Source organism: Anabrus simplex, chromosome 1 (assembly GCF_040414725.1).
Source record: "Anabrus simplex isolate iqAnaSimp1 chromosome 1, ASM4041472v1, whole genome shotgun sequence".
NCBI classification, from domain to species: domain Eukaryota; kingdom Metazoa; phylum Arthropoda; class Insecta; order Orthoptera; family Tettigoniidae; genus Anabrus; species Anabrus simplex.
The window spans coordinates 592424454-592446833 of NC_090265.1; the positions used below are offsets into that span (position 1 = coordinate 592424454).

At 38.2% G+C, this 22380-nt stretch overlaps 1 protein-coding gene across 3 annotated transcripts in view; it reads right to left on the reverse strand.

Annotated features, from left to right (window-relative positions):
* Chd1 (chromodomain-helicase-DNA-binding protein 1) overlaps positions 1-22380 on the reverse strand; it is a 447987-nt gene that overhangs the window by 156975 nt on the left and 268632 nt on the right. For all 3 annotated transcript variants that reach the window (XM_067135606.2, XM_067135608.2, XM_067135605.2), the window contains exons 14-17: positions 20430-20645; positions 20109-20333; positions 16116-16265; positions 3459-3701 (exon numbers count right to left, since the gene is read on the reverse strand). In XM_067135606.2, the coding sequence (XP_066991707.2) occupies positions 3459-3701; positions 16116-16265; positions 20109-20333; positions 20430-20645 (834 nt within the window). The remainder of the gene's footprint in view (positions 1-3458; positions 3702-16115; positions 16266-20108; positions 20334-20429; positions 20646-22380) is intronic.

Here is a 22380-nt window from a genome sequence, read left to right on the forward strand (position 1 = left end):
TCCAGCGGCGACTGGCCTGGATGAGGATTTGGTAGACAACTTAATTTTACAGCCAAAGCATGTCGGCCCCTGCAGCTGCAGGGAGCGTCGTTCTCAAGCCAGTCTTTGATGTGGGCGTGTTTGTTTGGATCGCACAACAGGAGCTCGTGTGACATATTGGTGCTTAATTTTATGATCGTAAGTGCATTGTGTAACAATGTACATACTGTACGTACCTATACAGCTGATGTGTTTGTGCTTAATTTATGTCCTATTAAACACCTGCGAAAGAAACCAGGATAGCACATTTATGTTGCTCTTTAGTAAGTTCGTAATATTCCCACCATAAAAAATTGAAATTAGTGTTATTGGCCACATTGCACACACAATGCACCAGCAACGACTGGCCTGGGTGAGGATTTGGTAGCGAACTCAATTTCACGGCGCTAGCGTGCTGGCATACAGCTGCAGCGAGCGTCAGTCAAGAATGAAGAGGTGGTGTATAACACAAATAAAACGACTGTGGGATCATCTAACAGGCAATATACTTAGACATGCTGGGTTATCGAAGAAAATAATAGACTGTTCCTTAGAGAAAAAAAATAATAGACGATGATCAAGATTAGAATACATGGCGCAAAAATTAGATGACACGAGATGTAATTAATTTTTGTAATTGTATTAATAATATGTATTAATTTGTACCGTCAACTACTAACCAGTTACCTGATTTTTTACCTTGAGGTGATATTTTGACTGATGATGCCCTCAATGAAGGGCGAAACATGTCTCAAGTGGAATCAACAATAAATTCCTAATTTATAAAATTTATATGTATTGAATAGGTGGAAAAAACTAACCTTTTAGCATCCTACATTCAGTATCTTCAATACGGATAGCAATGATTTTTATCACTTGCAAAAAACTATTTCCAAAATGTATCCAACAAGGTGCATTTACAGTATTCAAATTCACGATACAGTATTCACTTGGATAATTCACTGACAAAAGAAAACAAAAGCATGATTCAAAGACAAGGAGAAATCTAATCTGGTTCCCCTGAGCAAGTCCTTTATTCATTGGATTACTGAACTGAATGCATTTTAGATGTCCTGTATTTGCATGGAAAGTACCTGATGCTCGTAAAACATCGTGGTTTATCGAACTTTCCTATGACGAGGGGAGGAGGTCTCTCGCTTCCGTCTGCATTCGAACACAGTAGAGTGACTCACCTATCCTTGTACGATTTCCTGCCAAAGTACTTATCTCATAATTCAGAAATGCAAACCCTTGCGACGCCTCAAAGTATTCTAAGACGCATTCATGCACATAAACACCTTGATTCACAGTTTAAACCTTTCAAATGCCTTGGAAAAATATATTCCCAAAATGTATCCAATAAAGTGCATTTATATTATTCAAATAATGCACTTAAATAAATCACTGGCAAACATAACCTCACGCATCAAAAGAAAAAAAACCTGCACGAATCAAAGACGAGGACAAATTATGCTGGCTCCCTTATGCAAGTCCTTTATTCATTGGATTACTGTACTGAATGCATTTTAGATGTCCTGTACTTGCACGGAAAGTGCCCGACGTCCTTAAAACATTGTGGCCTATTGAACTTCCGTATGACGATGGGAAGAAGTCTCTCGCTTCCATGTGCATTGCAACACAGTGCAATAATCCCCCTTGTACGATTTCCCGGCTGGCACTTCCCTCCTATAAAACAGTAAGTCTGTTTGGGCTTGGCATTAAAAAAAAAAAAAAAAAAAAAAAAAAAAAAAAAAAAAAAAAAAAAAAAAAAAAAGCAGTTTCATCGGCATCGACAATATTCAGTGCGTACGAATTGATTATATGAGCCACGCTTTTTCGCCAACTGTCGGCATCGCCAGTGTTCACGAATTATGCTTCTCCACACACTGCCTCCTAAGTGATATTATGGTGTTCCTCAAAACGCCGAATACAAAAGAATTACGATTTTACTCGAACTTAGCAAATATTAAGCACACTGTAGACACACTGATGCGAGTGAAAATACTGAAATCTAGCCCAGCACTTTCCAGAAAACGCGTTCTATCATGACGCGAATAAATGTCAAATTTAAATTACGCTGAAAAAATAAACTACCTTTTTAATATAAAGGCAGTTTGAATTAAAAATCTGAATTTCGGTAATGGGACCGACATTATTCTTTGAATTACGAATTATCCATATTTCGAATTAAGTAATTTAAATAACATGCAAAACCGTACCTTATGTTTCCAGGAATGAGAGCTTCTTCGAATTAGGCGGGACTTTGAACCAATTTCGAATTATCAAGGTTCTACTGTATTGAACACATCAATTCACAATTCCCTATCATCTACAATGCATCCTGGAATGTGAAAAAGATCAGTCACCTCGATTACAGAATTCAGTTAGTGCAGAAACTCATTGAAATCCATGGAAAGACTGCAGATTCCTGTAAACCTGGTAGACCTTCCAAAACACCTCCCTCACAGAGACTTACTGCTCAACCGAGCTCGATAGCTGCAGTCGCTTACGTGCGGCCAGTATACAGTAATCGGGAGATAGTGGGTTCGAGCCCCACTGGCGGCAGCCCTGAAGATGGTTTTCCATGGTTTCCCATTTTCACACCAGGCAAATGCCAGGGCTGTACCTTAATTAAGGCCACAGCTGCTTCCTGCCACTTCCTAGGCCTTTCCTATCCCATCGTCGCCATAAGACCTATCTATGTCGGTGCGACGTAAAGCAATAGCCAAACTTACTGCTCGACATTTCATTGAAAGACTCCTTCCCACAGTGAAGAAAGCTAAACCTTACAAAAGGTGTGTGGTGTGGGTGCAAAAAACTGGAAAATGGAAGGAAACACAATTCTGATGCAAGGAATGTGGCGTTGGGCTCTGTGTAGATGGGTGTTTCAAAGTTTATCACACCAAAGCCAACTTTTAGGCAAGTTAAAGTTCTTTCTTTACTTTTTTGTAACAAAGTGTTTATTGTGGTGTGTATCTCCTCAAAATTTGAGTTATTTATATCGAAACATTGTCGAGATATAAATGTTTATTTGAAGTACTGTTACATAGCTGCTGCTTGGCCATTTAAATTGCCGCCAGTAGGCTCTGGCGAGAGAATTTTATTCCCGGCTTGAGGAGTTCAAATGTATTATTTCATTATTTACTTTATTAATTATAATTGTAAGCACTTGTTTCTTTGTTTTTATCATAATTATTTTAAAGTTCAAACCTAACCTTAAATTAAACAGCGTAATTTTTCTTACTTTTTAGCACATTCCCTCTTCAAGATGGTATTTTTTCTTTTTCGGTCGCCATGAAAACGTCCTAACCAGTTTTGACTGTATTCCTGGAGTTATACTAGCTAGGCTATGTATTACTACACTATTAAATCATTCTTATTGTTCATTTCCTCCTCCTCTATTCGTTAATCTATTCTGTTTTTGCTTAATGAATACTCACAGTGGGTTCTTCATCTCCATCTTCTTCATCCTTGAACAATTCTTCAGCTCCGAATTTCAGAATAGCAGTAAGTTCTTCTTTATTAAAAGGTGTAGTTGTACTACTAGACTTTTTGTCCAACACAGTACGGCCAGTAGTGTCCATTCTTTGAATTACAAGATGATCAAGAACCATCTTCTGTTTTGCCTTCTCGACTATCTCCTCTTCAACAGAACTACGAGTAACCAAACGGTAAATATTGACCTGGAACACATTAAAAAAAACTGTATCATTAAAAATGAAATGATACATTGAAACTGCTATCACATATAGCCTAACATTCACAAATGACAAACCAAAAATAGTCTGTAAAAAATTATAAATAACTTGGCATGAAAAGAGTAATACAAGATTATCATGCACACAAAATGAAGAGGAAATAACTGCCAAGAGATATACTCAACTCCTTTCTGTTCTCTTTGGTATCTGACAGCAGGTTATAGAGTGAAAGATGCATAACGAATAATCTTGCGGTATGACAAGAAATAAAGAATTTCTTGTGAGATAAAACAGTGAACAGAAGGTGATAAGCAATGCTACAAGGAATCATGCACTAATAAGTCTGTACACAACAGAGGGAAAAAAGTTTCTGTTTGCATACCACTATTTCATTATTTGAAATTTAAAGAGCCTCCCATTCAGAACACTTAAAATTGTGCAGTCAGAACAGTGCTTGTGTATGCCAAAATGCAAAAGATGACATGGTAATGTTTTGCCTCTGGACATTACTTGCTCATTTGCAATCATGGTGACACTGGAAAAGTGCCCAATTGTAATCTATATTTAGCACAACTCACAAAATGGTGAATGAAAAGCAGCAGCTCATGTACTATTAATACAGAGCTGCAGTAGTATTAAAAAAAACCCTCTCTTGTGAATTTTGTATGTTACTACTCAAATATTAAATTTTAGAAGGGAATGAACACAATCAGAAATGTCAAACACATGATAATTTTACAAAAGAGAATTAAAATGAAAACCACTTCTAAGTTCAGTTCATTTTCACAGATCATATGTTAATACACTAGAAACTCTACATGAAATTAAAAAAAGAAAAAAAATATTGCTTGAAGGAAGAAGCCCAAAAATCCTCACAATGTGTACCCTGACCATCTTTAGCAACAGAATACAATACAGTGCATTAAGATAAGAACAGTATACCATTGTCTTATGCGATAAAATCCCGAATACCACCCGCTACCGAATTTTGAATTTCTAATGGCAAAATTTGGAAAAGAATAAATCATGTTTTCTTGCTGTTATTTGAGTCATCAGTCCATAGACTGGTTTGATGCAGCCCTCCATATCACCCTATCCGGTGCTAACCTTTTCATTTCTACGTAACTGCTGAATCCTACATCTGCTCTAATCTGCTTGTCATGTTCATACCTTGGTCTACCCCTACCGTTCTTACTGCCTACTCTTCCCTCAAAACCCAACTGCACAAGTCCTGGGTGTGTTAAGATGTGTCCTATAATTTAATCTCTCCTGCTCAAATTTAACCAAATCGATCCAGTATCTCTTCATTCGTGATTCGATCTATCCATCTCACCTTCAGCATTCTTCTGTAACACCACACTGTGAAAGCTCCTATTCTTTTTCTTTCTGAGCTAGTTATGGTCCATGTTTCACTTCCATACAATGCCACACTCCAAACAAAAGTCTTCAAAAACATCTTTCTAATTCCTATATAAATGTCTGAAGTGAGCAAATTTCTTTTCTTAAGAAAGGCCTTCTATGTTTGTGCTAGTCTGCATTTTATGTCCTCCTTACTTCTGCCATCATTAGTTATTTTACTACCCAAATAACAATATTAACCTACTTCCTTTAAGACTTCATTTCCTAATTTAATATTACCTGCACCACCTGACTTCTTTTGACTGCATCCCATTACTTTTGTTTTGGATTTATTTTCATCTGGTACTCCTTACCCGAGATTCTGCCCATACCATTCAGCAATTTCTTCAGATCTTCTGCAGTCTCAGATAAAATAACAATATCTCAGCAAATCTCAGGGTTTTGATTTCCTCTCCTTGGATTGTGATTCCATTTGCAAATTCCTCTTTGATTTCCTTTAGTGCCTGTTCTATATAAACACTGAAAAGTAGGAAAGGGGGAGGATAAACTACAACCTTGCCTCACTTCTTTCTGGATTGCTGCTTCTTTTTCAAAGCCCTCGATTCTTATCACGGCAGACTGATTTTTATACACATTGTAGATAATTTTTCATTCTCGACATCTGCTCCCGGTCACCTTCAGAATTTCAAATAGCTCGGTCCAATCAACATTATCAAATGCCTTTTCAAGATCTACGAACACCATGTATGTGGGCTTGTCCTTCTTAATTCGATCCTTTAAGACATGACGTAAAGTCAGGATTGCTTCACGTTTTTACATTTCTTCTGAAGCCAAACTGACCTTCTCCCAAATCAGTTTCAACTTGTTTTTCCATTCTTCTGTAAATAATACGTGTTAAAATTTTGCAGGCATGAGATACTAAACTAATGGTGCGGTAGTTTTCACACTTGTCAGCACCGGCTTTCTTGTGAATAGGTATAAGAACATTTTGCCGAAAATCGGATGGCACGTCTCATACATCTTACACACTAAATGGAATAACCTTGCCATGCTGGTTTCTCCTAAGGCAGTCAGTAACCCAGACGGAATGTCATCAATTCCAGATGCCTTGTTCCTATTTAGGTCTCTCAAAGCTCTGTCAAATTCTGACATCAAAATTTGGTCTCCCATTTCATCAACATCAACAGCCTCTTCTTGTCCAGAACCATATCATCTACATCTTTACCTTGATACAACCATTGGATATGTTCCTGCCATCTGCCTGCCTTGTCTTCTTTCCCTAGAAGTGGTTTTTCATCTGGGCTCTTAATATTCATACACCTAGTTTTCCTATTTCCAACGGTTTCCTTGATTTTCCTGTATGCAGCATCTACCTTTCCTAGGGCCATACAACTTTCAACATGCTTGGTTTGCACTTCTCCTTCAGCCATTCTTCCTTAACTGACCTGCACTTTCTACCCACTTCATTCTTTAATTGCCTGTATTCCTTTTCGCCCTCTTCATTTTTTGCATTCTCGTACTTTTGTTGTCCATCAATCAGGTCTAGTATCTCCTGAGTTATCCACTGATTCTTAGGTGATCTTCCCTTTCTTCCTATAATTTCTTCAGCAGCCCTAGAGACCTCATTTTTCACAACTGTCCATTTTTTCTCTATTTTGTTTCCTTCGGCCTATTTAGTCCTTGTGCAACATGTTCCTTGAAACAGTCCCTCACACTCTTTTCTTTCAACTTGTCTAGATCCCATCTCCTTGCATTCCTTCCTTTCATCAATTTTTTCAACTTCAAGTGGCATTTAATGAAATGACCAACCAGTTGTGGTCAGTCCATGTCTGCTCCTGGGAAAGATTTGCAATCCAACACCTGGATTCTGAATCTAAGTCTATTTGATACCTCCCAGTGTCTCCAGGTCTCGTCCAGGTATACAGCCGTCTTTTGTGGTGTTTGAACCAAGTATTAGCAAGGATTAAATCATGATCGGTGCAGAATTCAACCAGCCGATTTCCTCTTTCATTCCTTTGTCCCAATCCAAATTCTTCTACTCTATTACCTTCTCTTCCTTGGCCTACCACTGCACTCCGGTCTCCCATCACAATTAGATTCTTGTCACCTTTTACATATTGTATTAAATCTTCTATCTCTTCATATATTCTTTCGATTTCTTAATCATCTGTTGAACTAGTAGGCATACAGACCTGCACTATTGTGACGGGCATTGCTTTGAGGTCTATCTTGACAACAATAATCCTTTCACCATGCTGGTCATAGTAGCTTACCCGATGCCCTATTTTCTTATTCATTATTAAACCAATTTCTGCATTTCCCCTGTTTGATTTTGAGTTGATAATTCTGTAGTCGTCTGACCAAGAACCCTGCTCTTCCTGCCAACGTACTTCACTTATAGCAACTACATCTAACTTTAGTCTATCCATCTCCCTTTTCAAATTCTCTAACCTCATGTTTTCTTACCAATTTTTGAAATTAGTGCAAATGTCACAAAATTGCTCATTTAAAACATTTTACAATTAATAAAAACACTAAAAACACAACAATGAGAAATAAAACTAGTTCAATGTACAAATCAGTCACAACTACCACAATCAGAACTTTGATCACTGTCACTTTCCCATACATTGTCATCCTCACTACCATCCACAGAATTTGAAATTCCACATTTCTTGAAACTTTTCCCCACCAAGTCGTTGGGGATGCAATCCTGTGGAGTCTTTATCCATTTACATAGAAGTTCTACTTTGGGTTGTTTCACTTGTGCAGTTGATGTCAGTGTGTGATTGCCAGCAGACGCCATCCACTCAGTATAGATTTGTTTCAATGCAGCTTAGAAAGGCTGTAGCATAGAGGTCAGCCCTCCTGGAATTATTACTAGACCAGCTTTTCCTTTACAGCCTCTGCAGTATACCTGCGATAACTGTCGAGCACAAGCCATAAAGCTCCCAGGTGACACTGCCAAACACACTTCACCCAGTCCTTAATTAGCTCATTGTCTATCCAGCCAGATTCTTGGTTTTGAACGAAAATACCAGACGGCAAATTTCCTTTCAGAAGTGTTTTTATTTTTAAGAACCACATACGGAGGAAGTTTGGTTACCCAGCTAATATCCAAACATTACCGTGCAGCACTGCTTTACCACCTGTCCGGATATAAACGCTATAGAGCCCTTAATGTGTACCGTACTGTCTAGTGGCATTCTGAAATGAACGGGCATCTGATCAGCATTCCCAATTTGAGAAAGCAAAGCTGTATTCTGCTTCCGCAAACAAATAATGTGGCGATGAAAGGCCGTCAACTTTTTTCGTGGGCAACAGGAAGGCGTGAAATAGATGTATGCCTGTATTCATTTCTTCGATAAAAGTTCTTTATCCACCCACGGCATGCAGTGAACACTCCTTTTCAAGTTCCTTTGCAATCTCTAATGATTTTAGTTGACATATTTCAGTTGATACACCATAACTCAATTCACATCTTTCAGTTACGTATTTATAAAGCCGTCCTTCAATTTCAGGAAACTGTGCATTCTGCCCTCGGAAAGCTTTGCAATCACCATTAGTTTTTACTAACATTTCCTCCTCCAATCACGAATATATGATTCATAAATATCATATTTTCTGCCGGCAGCATGATTTCCGATAGTTTCAACTTCCATTACAACTTTTAGTTCCTCAGTCAAAGTATATGATCGCAAACACTTTTTTGAATTTACCATTTGTTACTACTGATGCTACTTTACTCAAAATACAAAATATTGATCAACTGCCACACTATGTGGTCCCAGTAACGCTGACACGAGTGACGGAGTGAGATTTCAGCACGCCACGTAATATGTAACCGCGGTTGACGCGTATTCAGAACAATGAATTATGAAATCATGATACGAAAGGGTTAAGTATGACCTGCACCCAAATTTTCATTTGCCCTTGTCCAGCTGTTGCGAGGTCGAGGTGTTGATGTGTTGCCTCTCCTTCCACCACTCCTCTTCAGTAATTGTATTCCAGTCTAGTCTTCTCTTTCTTACACTGTTCTTGACAAAGTCCATCAATCTTGCTCCGGGCCTCCCTCTTGCCTTCTATCTTAGCCTCCAACAACTGTTTTTGTATCCTTCCCTCCTCCATCCTCATAACATCTCCATACCATCTCAATTTATTCTTCTCCATCCTATCACTGTTTTTCTACCCCTATCTCTTTTCTGACCTCCACATTTCTTACTCTGTCTCTCCTTGTCTTCCCTACCATACCCCTCAGAAACTTCATCTCACTGGCCTGAATTTTACTCTCATTTCTTGCTCTCAAAGTCCAAGTCTCTGATGCACACGATAATATAGGGGTATAGTGCATCTTGTACATTATCTCTTTGCATTTCATAGGAACATCTCTGTTCCACACCAGGTTTCTTATATTTTGGTAGAACGTAATTCCCGCTTGTACCCTTCTGCTGATCTCCTCATCCAACCTTGCATCTTGCATTATTTCACTTCCCAAATATTTGAAGTATTCAACAACCTCAAGGTTTTGTCCCCTGATACTAACGATTCCTTCTCCTTCTCCTCTTGTCATCACCACAGTTTTGCTCTTTTCCATACTGATTTTCATACCATATTTCTCTAGTTGGATTTGCACCTTCTGTATTGTTGACTCCCCAGATCGCTATGTCATCTACAAACAATATTTTCATCTCTCCTCCATATCTTGCTTTGTTTCCTTTAGAATTTCATCCATAACCATTGTACACATAAGTGGAAACAATGCACTTCCCTGCCTTACAAACGAGTTAGCATAACTTGCGATCGCAATTGCAAAAACTTGCTGGTTTGTATTTAAGTGTTTTACATGTAGATTACAAAAATGCGCACAATATGTGCCATCAACAATTACACTGCACTTTACAATCATGCGCATCTTCAGGCACCGAGTTCAAAATATGGGTTGCTGGTAGCTCTTGGCAAAAGATTATGAGGACGAGCATGTCCACACAGCATAAAGTGCCGAAAACAGAGTTGATTATCACAGGAGGAACACTTCATGAATGCTTGCAATAAGCAGTCTTCCTAGTCACACGGCTTTTGAACACCAAAAATAAGTTCGGGTGGTGATTGAAACCTCTCTGGCCTTAAGTCATCATTTCCAGCTACAGTTCAAGAGTACCGAACAAAGTCAGCGAAGACTGGAGAACAGAACTGATTGTGTAGAATGCACATCAGCAACGAAATGGAATCCCTCGACGAGGGTGTGAACTGATAGTCGTTAAGGATAATTGTGATCTTCAATCCGCTTCAGCACTGCCTTGAACTGTCGGAAGAATAGCACATCAAGCAGTTGAATGTAAAGTGTGCACCCAGGAAGGATGGTTTTGACTGTATACACCATATTTTAAGGTTGGATAGCATCGATATGCGTTCTGTCACGATAGTCCCAAGGGAATTAACCAGAAGAAGAGACTCCTGTGCTGCATATGGGAAGCAGACATCTTGAAAGAATTGCATCATGATTTGTTTCGTGATTAGGCTGGACTTTGAAGCAACTTGAACCAGATTTTGTGGTTTCAGCCAGTGTTGCGCTACTCGCACTGACCATTAGGTTCCTGGTAAATAACCAGCAACATGGGAAACAGGTATCCGAAGTAACGGGTTGGATGGTGTAAGAATGAGTGGTTGCGTGATTGATTACTCTGCAGAGTTCGCGATGAGTGAAGTTATTTTTGTATACCATTTTGATCGGTATTATAAATCTGTATACGTTCCATGGTATTCAATAAGGACATTACCTCTTTGCGAAACTCGTCACATTGTTCCTTCTCGTCACCATCTGTATTCCAGGTTTTAGTGGTTACACATTTTGTTATTGCCCGTGAACCAAGATGGTGTCTTTGTTAAAACCGTGCAATCCATCCATGGATAGATCCAGTGAATCGAGTCAGTCCTATTTCTCGAGCCTTTTCTAAACCCCAAGCACGAATATCCCTGTCATGAACATTAGCGCCTAGAACAGTTCTCGCCACCCTGAATATTTCAGCTATATAATCGCCAAGCAGGGGAAGTTTTGGGCACTGGCCTAGCTCCCCTTTTTCTACTACGTGACGTAAATATTGTACATAATGTACGTCTTGCACCATACAATATCGTTTCTGTACTGTATTGAAGCTTATCGTCTGGTTTTCCCAGAATCCTGGAATTAAATTATCTCCTTTGCCTTTTCAAAAGATACAGCACGCCACCTCTTCCTCTCCGGTGGGCTTGGCAGATACGCAGACGACTGACTTCCATAACTTTTTATTAGTGACTCCTCCTCACAGTCAGGTTCTGGATCGTCCATAATGTTTTCACACAATCAGATATGTCTTCCTCTGCGTATTCATATTTTTCAATATAGTCTATTGTATTTTCTTGAAGTATATTATTACCATTGTTTGCCACTGTTTCGTCTATCACACTGATTATAAATGCAGCTGCATTTCTCTCACTTACTGTAATTTCTCTGGATCTTCATGTGTGTTTGTAATGGCTAACAATTATACTCACTATATTGGGAGGACTCGCTACGAAATTGGAAACATCACAAACATAAGGAACTTTATGAACGGTTGAAGCAGATACAACACAGACGGAGGTCCCTATTACACTAGCTTCCTTGCTCTTATGCAGAATGTGTCTGGTTCCCAAAGATGTTGCATTGGCAACTTTGTCGGGTGACCTTGGACGCGGCGCAGCATGTGTCGACCATAGCATGCACGTAAAATAACTAAAGTGGCTAGAGGAAATGTTTACGGTGTCTAAAGTTACTGAAGCCACGATATCATGTTAGATATGGTCTACTTTGAGCAGAATAGCGAATCTTCGTAACTTACAGTGTAATTGGCGATGGCACTTAAGCTATACAGTGTTGCAATCAGCACCTCAAACATAGTCATACAAACCACAAATCACCTGCAATTGCGATCCTAAGTTGTGCTGACTCCCTTGTTAGTCCAGTTGGTTTCTAAACCAATCTGTTCTCCCCACTGGAGTCTAGACAAAACTGGAACAATTCTTATACATTGCTTTCACTAGTTCTCTTGATAGCCTTCCACATCCTTTTCTTTCCAAGGTTTCCCCACACTCTTTTTCTATTAACACCATCGTATGCCTTCTGTATATCAAGGAATACCATCACGAGATCTTTTCCATATTCCCACTGTTTTTTCATCAGTAATATCATGGTAAATACAGGGTCTATCATTGACCTGCCCTGCTGAAATCCATACAGCTCTTCTTCTAAAATTCTTTTCACCCTTCCTCATCCTCCTTTGTATTATTCTCTCCAATATTTTGGCTAATTGTGACAACAGTGTAATTCCTTAGTAATTGTAACATTCTTTCCAGTCCCACTCGAGATGACAATAGCTCGCACTTTCAGCGTTTCTATGATGACTGTACTGTGTTCCAGTATTGGAAAGCTATCTAGCAGTCTCAGAGAGAATACCTTTCCCTATTTACTATAGATTGCAGGAATTGTAACGACTTTGTAACTTCTGTTATTCTTGAATAATTATGACAGTTTACTGATGATATAGATTAAATGTAAACATGGCTTCTGCTTCATTTTTGCTCACGGAAATTGATATTTTAGAACAGTTAGGACAGTATTCATGCTCTCAACATCCAGAAACAATTCAACCTCAGTTATTGACAGAAAGAAGCGAAACTGTGTTGAACAATTAGAGAAACTAAATGTAATTGTTGACTACATATCAAAGCTGGAAGATTGAAGGCGCTGACTGCTCGGACCACTACAGATCATAGTATGCTTTTATAGTGAAAAGCTTGAAATGGTGATGGAAAGTGTACTTCTGGCTATTGCAAGTGGCTATAATTGACAGCTTTTAGCTCTATAAAGATTACTGCACTGCAAATCGCATGGACATTCCTTCACACAAAACCTTGCGAAAACAGGTGATCAATGGGTTGGTTGGCGAAGTACGCAACAAAGTTCAAAACCGAGGAAGACCATCTACTTCTGATGTTGAAGAACATTTTTTTTGCTAGGGGCTTTACGTCGCACCGACACAGATAGGTCTTATGGCGACGATGGGATAGGAAAGGCCTAGGAGTTGGAAGGAAGCGGCCATGGCCTTAATTAAGGTACAGCCCCAGCATTTGCCTGGTGTGAAAATGGGAAACCACGGAAAACCATTTTCAGGGCTGCCGATAGTGGGATTCGAACCTACTATCTCCCGGATGCAAGCTCACAGCCACGCGCCTCTACGCGCACGGCCAACTCGCCCAGTGAAGAACATTTGCATGGTAAACTGCATATCAACAACAACCTACCTGGAAAACAACATAAAGACTGCTGTCTGTTCAAATAGGAGCAAGTAACATGGTAGAAAGGAAACAGTTTACTACTGTAAAACGTGTTCAAGAAAACACAGTCTACACCCAGAAAACTATTTTGAAAAGTACCACACAATGAAAAACTACAAGGATTAATGTATTTTGTGTTCTAACTGCAAGTATGTAACATGTAACATAATTATATTTTGTATTAGATAGTTTTGCAGTGTTCACTTCCTGAGATGTTCATAGTGCAGACATTAATTCGGAGTGCAGCAGGAAGCATACGCTAAGGGTAATGGAGTTCAAAAGATTAAACATTGGTATTATTGCACTTCACACCAATCATCAGGTACTTGCTTTTTCCTCCATATACACTTTAGCAGCCAATATATAACCAATGTAGAACAATAGGTACTGCCGCCTTTATCATTTCCACACACATTTCATCCATCCCTACAGTTTTTCCTGTTTTCATTTGTGTAACAGCCATTTCCACCTCTGTCATTTGCTGGATCATCCTCATTTACCACTGCACTTTCTTCTGCATCATTTCTCACATTCACAAGTTTAGCGAAATAATCTTTCCACCTATTCTTTATCTCGTCTGGGTCTGTTGTTATATTTCCATTCCTTCCTTCACTTGTTTGTGTAATTTTTTTTATCAATCCATGTAACATACAACAAGGAGCAACATTTCTGTAAAAAAAAAAATTTTTTTTTTAAATGAGGGGGTGGTATTCAGGATTATACGGTATCTCCTTCATCGAAATACTGTAGCTTAATAACCCAAGGTACAAAGATAAGTTCCAAAATCATTTTAGGAGACCTGCTGTTGCATACTAAGCAACCTGTAACAAGTATTCCATTATAAAGTAATCAACAGATTACCAAATCCAGCTCTACCTCTCGTTCTGTCCCAAGATACTTAAAAATTATACTTCATTGTCAAGCCTCCTGTGGGTAGGAGCAACAGAATACATCCATAGTATTTCCTGCTAAGAGGCATCTAAAAGAGGAACCCAAGGGCACTGAATTTGGGAGAGTGGGTTGGCAACCAAGAGACTTGTACCTGTGTCTGGCATTGCTCTGCCTTACTAGAGCCAGTTCCATCCCACTTTCAACTTTTCTATCCAACCTACCTTGGTCAGCTCTTGTTCTCTTCTGGTCCCGATGGTATGAAGTTTGCGAGGCCTCGAGTCTTTTAACTTCACACTCTTCATGGCTCTTCACTTTCTTTTCCTGATACCTCCATTCTTCAAAGGGCCAGACCTCTTCCCCCATCCCCTATTAGTGTTAAGAGAGAGGATGGCTGTCCAGTTGTACTTTCTCTTAAGACAATAATCATCACCACCGCCTTCCTTTCTAAAGTTCAGAGTAGACCAAGAACAGAGTAATACACAGTTCCTCAGCCTCTCCTTTTATATCTTTCTGTTCATCACTACAACCTCTTCTCTCATTCATAGTGTGTGTCCAACCCTTGTCCCACTTCTTTACGGGGTCGAGTATGAAGTGAGATGAATCTTCATAATGACTTTTTACAACTGGTTGCCTTTCCTGATGTCAACCTCATCAGAGGAGTTAATGAGATGAAATGAATGATGTGACTTATGCTAGTAGGAGGGAGAGGGTGATACCCAGTGCCGACACATAGCCTACTCCTGTTGAACAGCACCAAGGTGATTGATCAGGGCTTAACATCTCCATCTGACCAATGAATCACCATCAAGAGCATTATACGCCCTTACTCCGTTTGAACACTGTTGAGAGGATTGGAATTGAATCCTGACTTATGGCATGCAGTCTAGTGATTATAAATTGTATACTACCATCTTCCCTACCTTGCTGCCCAACATTCTGATGGTGAAATTTTTTTCCACCAACAGGACTCGAACTAGCTAACCACGGTGTCAAACCATATAGACTTGATGCCTTAGCGATCATGGCCACCAGGCTTCTCCCATTTACAGTACATTATGATCAAACAATAATGTAACCATGATCTATTCAATTACTTTAATGATTTAGTTTGTAACATTGAGTTATCATCATAGCAGATACTGAAACTGGAGGGGTGAAGGGAATCATATTTTGATTATGATGGTCTGAATTACTGGGAGAAAAGAATTCTCATGCAACTACAATGAATATTCAATAAAAACACTTCTTATAACTAGGCAAAACCATACTTTTTTATTGTAATTTTAATGACACATTCTAACTAACATTCTGAATCAGAATAGGGACAGAAGCACTTGATTTGAGAAATGGAAAAGATCCATAGGAAAGCAGCATGATTTGTTCAGGGTAATTTCCAACGAACTAGTAGAGGTATGAAATGTTAACAATCTTAGGGTTGGGAAGAACTGGGAAGAAGACGAGCTGCTCAACTAAAAGGTATGTTCCAAGCTGTCAGTGGAGAGATGGTGTAGAATGATGTCAGTCAACAAATAAGCTTGAATTGAGTTTTGAAAGTAGGAAAGATCATAATATGAAGATAAATTTGGAATTAAAGAAGACAAATTAGGGCAAATATGCATTTATTGGAAGAGGAATTATTGATTGCAATAAGCTGCCAAGGAAGATGTTTGATAAATGTCCAACTTCTTTCAAATCTTTTAAGAAAAGATTAGCTGAACAACTGATGGTGAATCAGCAACCTGGGGAACAGCCCTATATGCAGATCAATGGTAAATGATGATATTGTTAATGATATACCTGGTTCTTCTGCCCAATTCTGTGTGCTCTTGCCTGAGCCTGCAGATCATTTTGTGGATTCCAATCAGAGTCGAAGATGATCACTGTGTCAGCAGTAGCTAAATTGATTCCAAGTCCACCTGCACGAGTTGACAGAAGGAAGCAGAAGTCCTGTGACAAAGATAAATATTAATGTTTCACTGTTATATACATCTAGACTTAAGACATGATCCCTGAGAAGATTTACAAATTTTTAATTGTTATTAAGTGAAACTCATTCTGTCTCTTATCTCTAATGAGGATAGCAGCAGGAAATGCTGAAAATGTTGTAACGATTTTCTATTTCTCAAAAAATGTGTCTACGTAATCCTCTTTATTAACCTATTTATCCCCAGCTCTAACTGATAAGTGATAATGCTGCTCACCAGGTCAGTTCTAGGTACCAGAAAATTTTACACCTTAAAGAATGAATATGACTTTAATGTAATTTAATGTATAATTTTAACCTAATGTGATCAAATACCAATTCACTAAAATATAGATATTACCATATTCCAAAGTTTCTAGAATATTTTTATGCTGATTCCTTCAATTTCACATGGAACCTATGAATAACCATTCAGAAAAGTGCTTGAAGATGTTTATGATAATATATACAAGAACAAAAAGACTTGGGAAAGCTTTAGATTTGAATCTTGACTGATGAAGGATATTCTTAGTGAATTTTTATTATGAGAGAGATATTTTGAATTAAAAGTTTCTCATCAAAGAAATATTCAGTAAATTTTGCAAATTCTGATCTTAACAAATCATCGGTTATGTATATTTTAATGTCAATTTAGTTAGCAAATTGACAACACCTTTCCTGTTTGGTGTATGAACTAGCTAGCATTTTAACATTTTTACTCCCAAGTATCTTTCCTGCTTATGCATGTCCCATCCCGGGTTATTTTGGATAATTTCACACTAGCTGAAATAAGCTAATATTTATTTTATATTTACAACTATTTACGAAGTTTTATGATCAAAAATGAAATTAAACATTATCCCTTCACACTTTCATCGAAACTTCACTACTGTGTGGTAAATTTCCATGCAGGGGTGTACACAAAGTGAAGCACTACACTTGACACATTCATATCTAGTTTCCTTCCTCTTATGGCTTGTCTTATTTGTCCTGGAACACACTACACATTCTCTGGTAGGCCCTTTCTTGCTCGCTGTAGCTGGTATAGGAGACAGGACGTGTCTTTCCACAAGTCTCATTGGTGGTGGACAGGATGATGGACGGCCTCCATTCCTGGTAGTTTACTGACGGCTGCCAAACTGCTCCAGCATTTGACGAATGAGGTTCAGTCTGAACTCCTTCAGGGACAAGTTTGATCCTGTTAACATCTTCATTATTATGCAGGTATTCCTAACAATAATGTCCAGAATATGAAAGAAAAGTTTTTTGTACCATTTGATACACTTTCTTCCAGACTTGATGAAGCTGAGCTGCATATCAGCAGAATCCACTGGTTCCATGTTTTCATTATAATCCACTATCAATTCGGGTTTTAAGGTCTGCTTATCACACGTTGTTACGGTCACCATTTCACTGTCATGCATTGCTGAAAGTGTATATTCTCTCTTGTCACACCAGCAAATAAATAACAATTTATCAGTATGATGAACTTCTGTCTCTCCTTTCTTGAGTTTCTTCTCAACTGGTCCTGGCAGGCCTTGTCTATTTCTTCTCACAGTTCCACATACATTTGTACATTTCTCATGGAGTTTCTGACAAAGAAATGGAGAAATATACCAATTATCAATGAAAAGCTTGTGTCCCTTGTCAAAATATGGCCTCATCAGTGTCAAAACAACCCTTCCTGATATTCCAGCCTCTTTCAATTCCTCGAAGTCAATTTCTGTATATTTACCAACATATATGATAAAATCCAGAATGTAACCAGTTTCACAGTCAGCTAACACAAAGAGTTTCAAACCAAACCTCGACCTCGACCTTTTTTGATGGTATGTACTGAAGGAATGACACACGGCCCTTGAAAAGCACTAAAGTTTCATCAATGGCAAGGTTTTCAAATGGCACTATCACTTTATTTGGATGCATCAGAGCTGTTATTACTGGTCTAATTTTATGCAGCCTATCTCCAGGTGTCATCGTACTGTTGTCATTGAAATGTAGCATTCTTAGAATCATCTGATATCTGTTGCGACACATGACGTTTCCAAATATTGGAGTATTTATGAGAGGATCTAGGCTCCAGTACTCTGCAACACTGGGCTTCTTTACATGACCCATCAACATGGTTAGAGAAAAAAAAAACAAAAAAACAATCAATTCAGCCTCATCTACATTGTGCCATGCGCTCATTTGCTGTTGTGAGACATTAGGAGTTGCCTGCACCTCGCAAAAATATTTATTTGTCTCTTTGATATGTGGGAAAACAAATCCTTTGTGAATAATGTAATGAACATTTCGTATTTGGTAGAATGTTTGTTGAGGTTAAGTTCGTCCCTAATGTCAGACTGGGTTGGGTCAAAATCATGTTTTATTGGTGTAAAATTAGCATCATTTATCCAAGTTCTACAAGAAACTGTATTTGGTGGCACTACCCTCGGTCGTTTCTGCACCACGTGATCAGGTTGGATTTCTAATTCCTCCTCCTCCCCACCTTCAGATAAATCACTCCTACTATCACTCTCCACAGAATCATTCACTAATATATCATCTTCACTATCCTCGTAATAGTCAGACTTGTCATCATTAACTAAAACATCTAAAATATCACTTTCCGTCAAACTTTGTTTATTAGTGCTTGTGAATGCAGCTATGTTGGGTGACTCAAGATAGCTGTCAAAGAATAGTATAGGGGTCGAGACTAAGTATACAGTGTTTGCGATGTATCGAGATAGTTGTGTTCTTCTCTGAGCATTGTCAGATGATGCCATCTCACGTTCAGCGACAGAACTGGAACATACAACTAAATTCGGCACCGGGAGAGAGCGGGGCATTTGAAATACGAGTTAACTCGTGGTTGGGACAGCGGAAGACACTCGGATGTCCGAGTTAACTTGGGCGTGGGAGTGAAAAGGTTAATGAGTTTAGACTGTGCAGACATCCATTTTTAACATGTTCATTTTATGGAATTATCTCACAAATTCAGAGTTGTGTCAATCGCTCTTCTTTATAGATGCATGCAATGCACGCAAATACACAGTTCATCGTCTTCTATATAAGGTGCTTCATTTCACTCACACTATTCCATTTTGGTTCTCTATCATATATGGTGAACCATGAAATTACCAGCACTAAATAATTTTATTGTTCATTCCAAGAATTTAGTTACGACATAAAAATACTCATTTATTGAGAGTCAAAATCATGTTTGTTTCTTCTGTATGGAAATGGAGTGTTGGTATGATTCTGAAGAGGCTTTCTAAGGAAAAAAGGGAAAAAGAGAACCTATATATATTTGCAATTTATGTGAGTTAACACAAATCATCAAGATCAAAAATAATTTCAAAAAATAATCCTTGGTATAAAAATTATAAACCTACAACAATCTAAGCATTAGTTGATAAATTTTGGGTAAGAGGATAGTATGCAGAAATAAAATTTGAGAAAAAGAGCATAGAATTTCCACTGAAGAAACTCACCCTGTGTGAAGAGAAGTAACATACTGGTAAGCCATGTTCTTTGGTGAACATCCTAATCAATAAGTATATCGTCGCTGCTGGGACAAAACCTCTTATGTGAAATATTTTAGCTTAGAACTTTTACCGGTAAGGTTCTGTCATCTAAGGTGCAATATTGTGTGAATATTGTCAAGGCATTCTCGCTCTTCATAATGTATGTGTTGCGGGTCAGTATATCTCCAAAAATATTTTCACATAGGAGGTTATGTTTCCTTCTACAATCAAGATGCAAATCTGAGTCCTCCTGCTTACCTAACACAACACTTTCAATATTTTTTAAAGAAAAGGAAGAAAGATATAAAGAGAAAATACCTGTGAATTTTCAGCATTGAAATGATCTAATGCCTGTTTACGAATTTCTCCTTTGATACTTCCATCCAATCTCTGAAATGGAAAGTGGCGTAACTGCAAGTATTCGCTCAGAATATCCAACATGCAGACCATCTGTGAGAAAATAAGAACACGATGCCCAGTCTCTCGCAGACGTATGAGTAATTTGTCCAGCAACACAAGTTTTCCAGAACCACGGATAATTTCCTGGAGGAAGGGGGGAGAAAAAAATGTTAAATGTGCAACAAAAATGAAGGCTGATACCGACAATAAAATGAATGATGTAAGATATTCACAAAATACCCGAATATATTCTTCCTGTGATGTTCTATGATCACTATCACCAGCCCTTATAAGAAAGGCATGATTGCAACACTTCTTCAATTCAATCACAATATTGACAAACGATGAAGCTGAGCCTTTAGCACCTTTTCGCAATGCATTATAATTTTTCGTAAGAATCCATTTATAGTATTGCTTCTGAAGGGATGTCATTTCAACCCGAAGGATTTGTTCCACCTGAAATCAAATTAAAACACATAAACACAGGTACAAATATTTTTTAAAAATTTAGTTAGTTTATAAAACATAAGCATATTTTTATAGTTAGAAATCAATTTACACAATATTCAAAGCACTCCTTAACATGTGGTTGGTCACAAGGTGAGCACTGTGCTTTACCTCCATTTTCAAGTATCCATGGAATCAATAGTTATACGGCTGGCAATCTGAACCCTCACCTACGTTCCTCTTGCAGTTTTACAGAGGAATAAACACACAAAGTGTGAAAAAACTGCCCACAGACTCCAGTCACAACCGTAGAGTGCATGCAATTTGCCTACTGTGGACCAATTCAATTCATATTGAACTTTCATGACCATATTGTACTTAAAGCTTAGATCATTTCCAACAGAACAAATATGACCAGTGCCATCATAGCTCAATAACTAAGAGTATCCAATGCAAAGTTGGTAGGTTGCGGGTTCAGATCCCACTGGAGTTCGCTTGGACATTTGTGTTCTATACTTAACATCCCTTTGGTATGTATTATATTTACTGAATACAATCTAATATGTTGAAAGGTTATTTTATCAAGAACTTTTTCTATTTGACTGAAACATACTCATATTGCAATATGTCTACAAAACAACGTTTCCCCAGTCTGTAAATGTAAATTTTATACAGCACATCTGTGCACTATATAGACATTTTTAAATAACTGCTTAATATTTATAAGATATTGTTATATTTATATACCGTATATATATCCATTTTCAGAAGAAAATGTTAAACAAATTATTATTATATCTTTTAAAAAATAACACAAAATAAAGCTCATTGAAAGCTGTATCTTATCTATTTTTATACAGTAATATTTCCTCACTTTACAGGTTGCCTAAAAGAAAGTACTGGGCAAGTTGGCCGTGCGGTTAGGGGCGCGCAGCTGTCAGCTTGCATCCCGGAGATAGTGGATTCGAGCAACAATGTTGGCAGCCCTGAAGATGGTTTTCTGTGGTTTCCCATTTTCACACCTGGCAAATGCTGGGGCTTAATTAACGCCATGACCACTTCCTTCCCACGCCTAGGCCTTTCCTATCACATCCTTGCCATAAGACCTATCTGTGTCGGTGCAACATAAAACAAAAGAAAAAGTATACTTAATACCACCTAAAATGCTAATGGTTGGGGCCAGGGAATTTCCTACAGGGATTGACTAGACCGGTAATGCAAGAGCAGAGTGCTTCTGCAGTTCAGTTGAGCTCCGATTGTGAATGTGAGTGGTCGGACATTAATTTTCGGTCCCTGTTCTTGTCATAGTTAAACTCCAGCGTTTGCCTGTAGATTAATGCTGCCATTGACATTACGATTATCTATTCAACTGAAAATATATATACATGAAAATGAAGATGTGCTTATTAGAAATGGGCTCTTGTTAATTCGTGTTGTGCATGAAAGATATTCCAGTGCGGATGATCATTTTCAAATGACACATCATTTGAAAACAGCACAATGGCTAAAAAATGTTTTACTAAAAAAAGTGATAAAACAGTGTTTGCTAAAAGTAAACATCCCAAATAAAGCAACTTACTCAACTTCAGGGCCCCCTTAAGAAGGACCTGTGTGAAACTCCGAGTAGTGATGACATTCCGTTACACAAATTAGAACATCCTAAATTATGCTCGATCCTAGAAACCCACATAAAACGGACCATACCACACAAGTCTCTATTCGCAAACATTGTACGTATATTGGG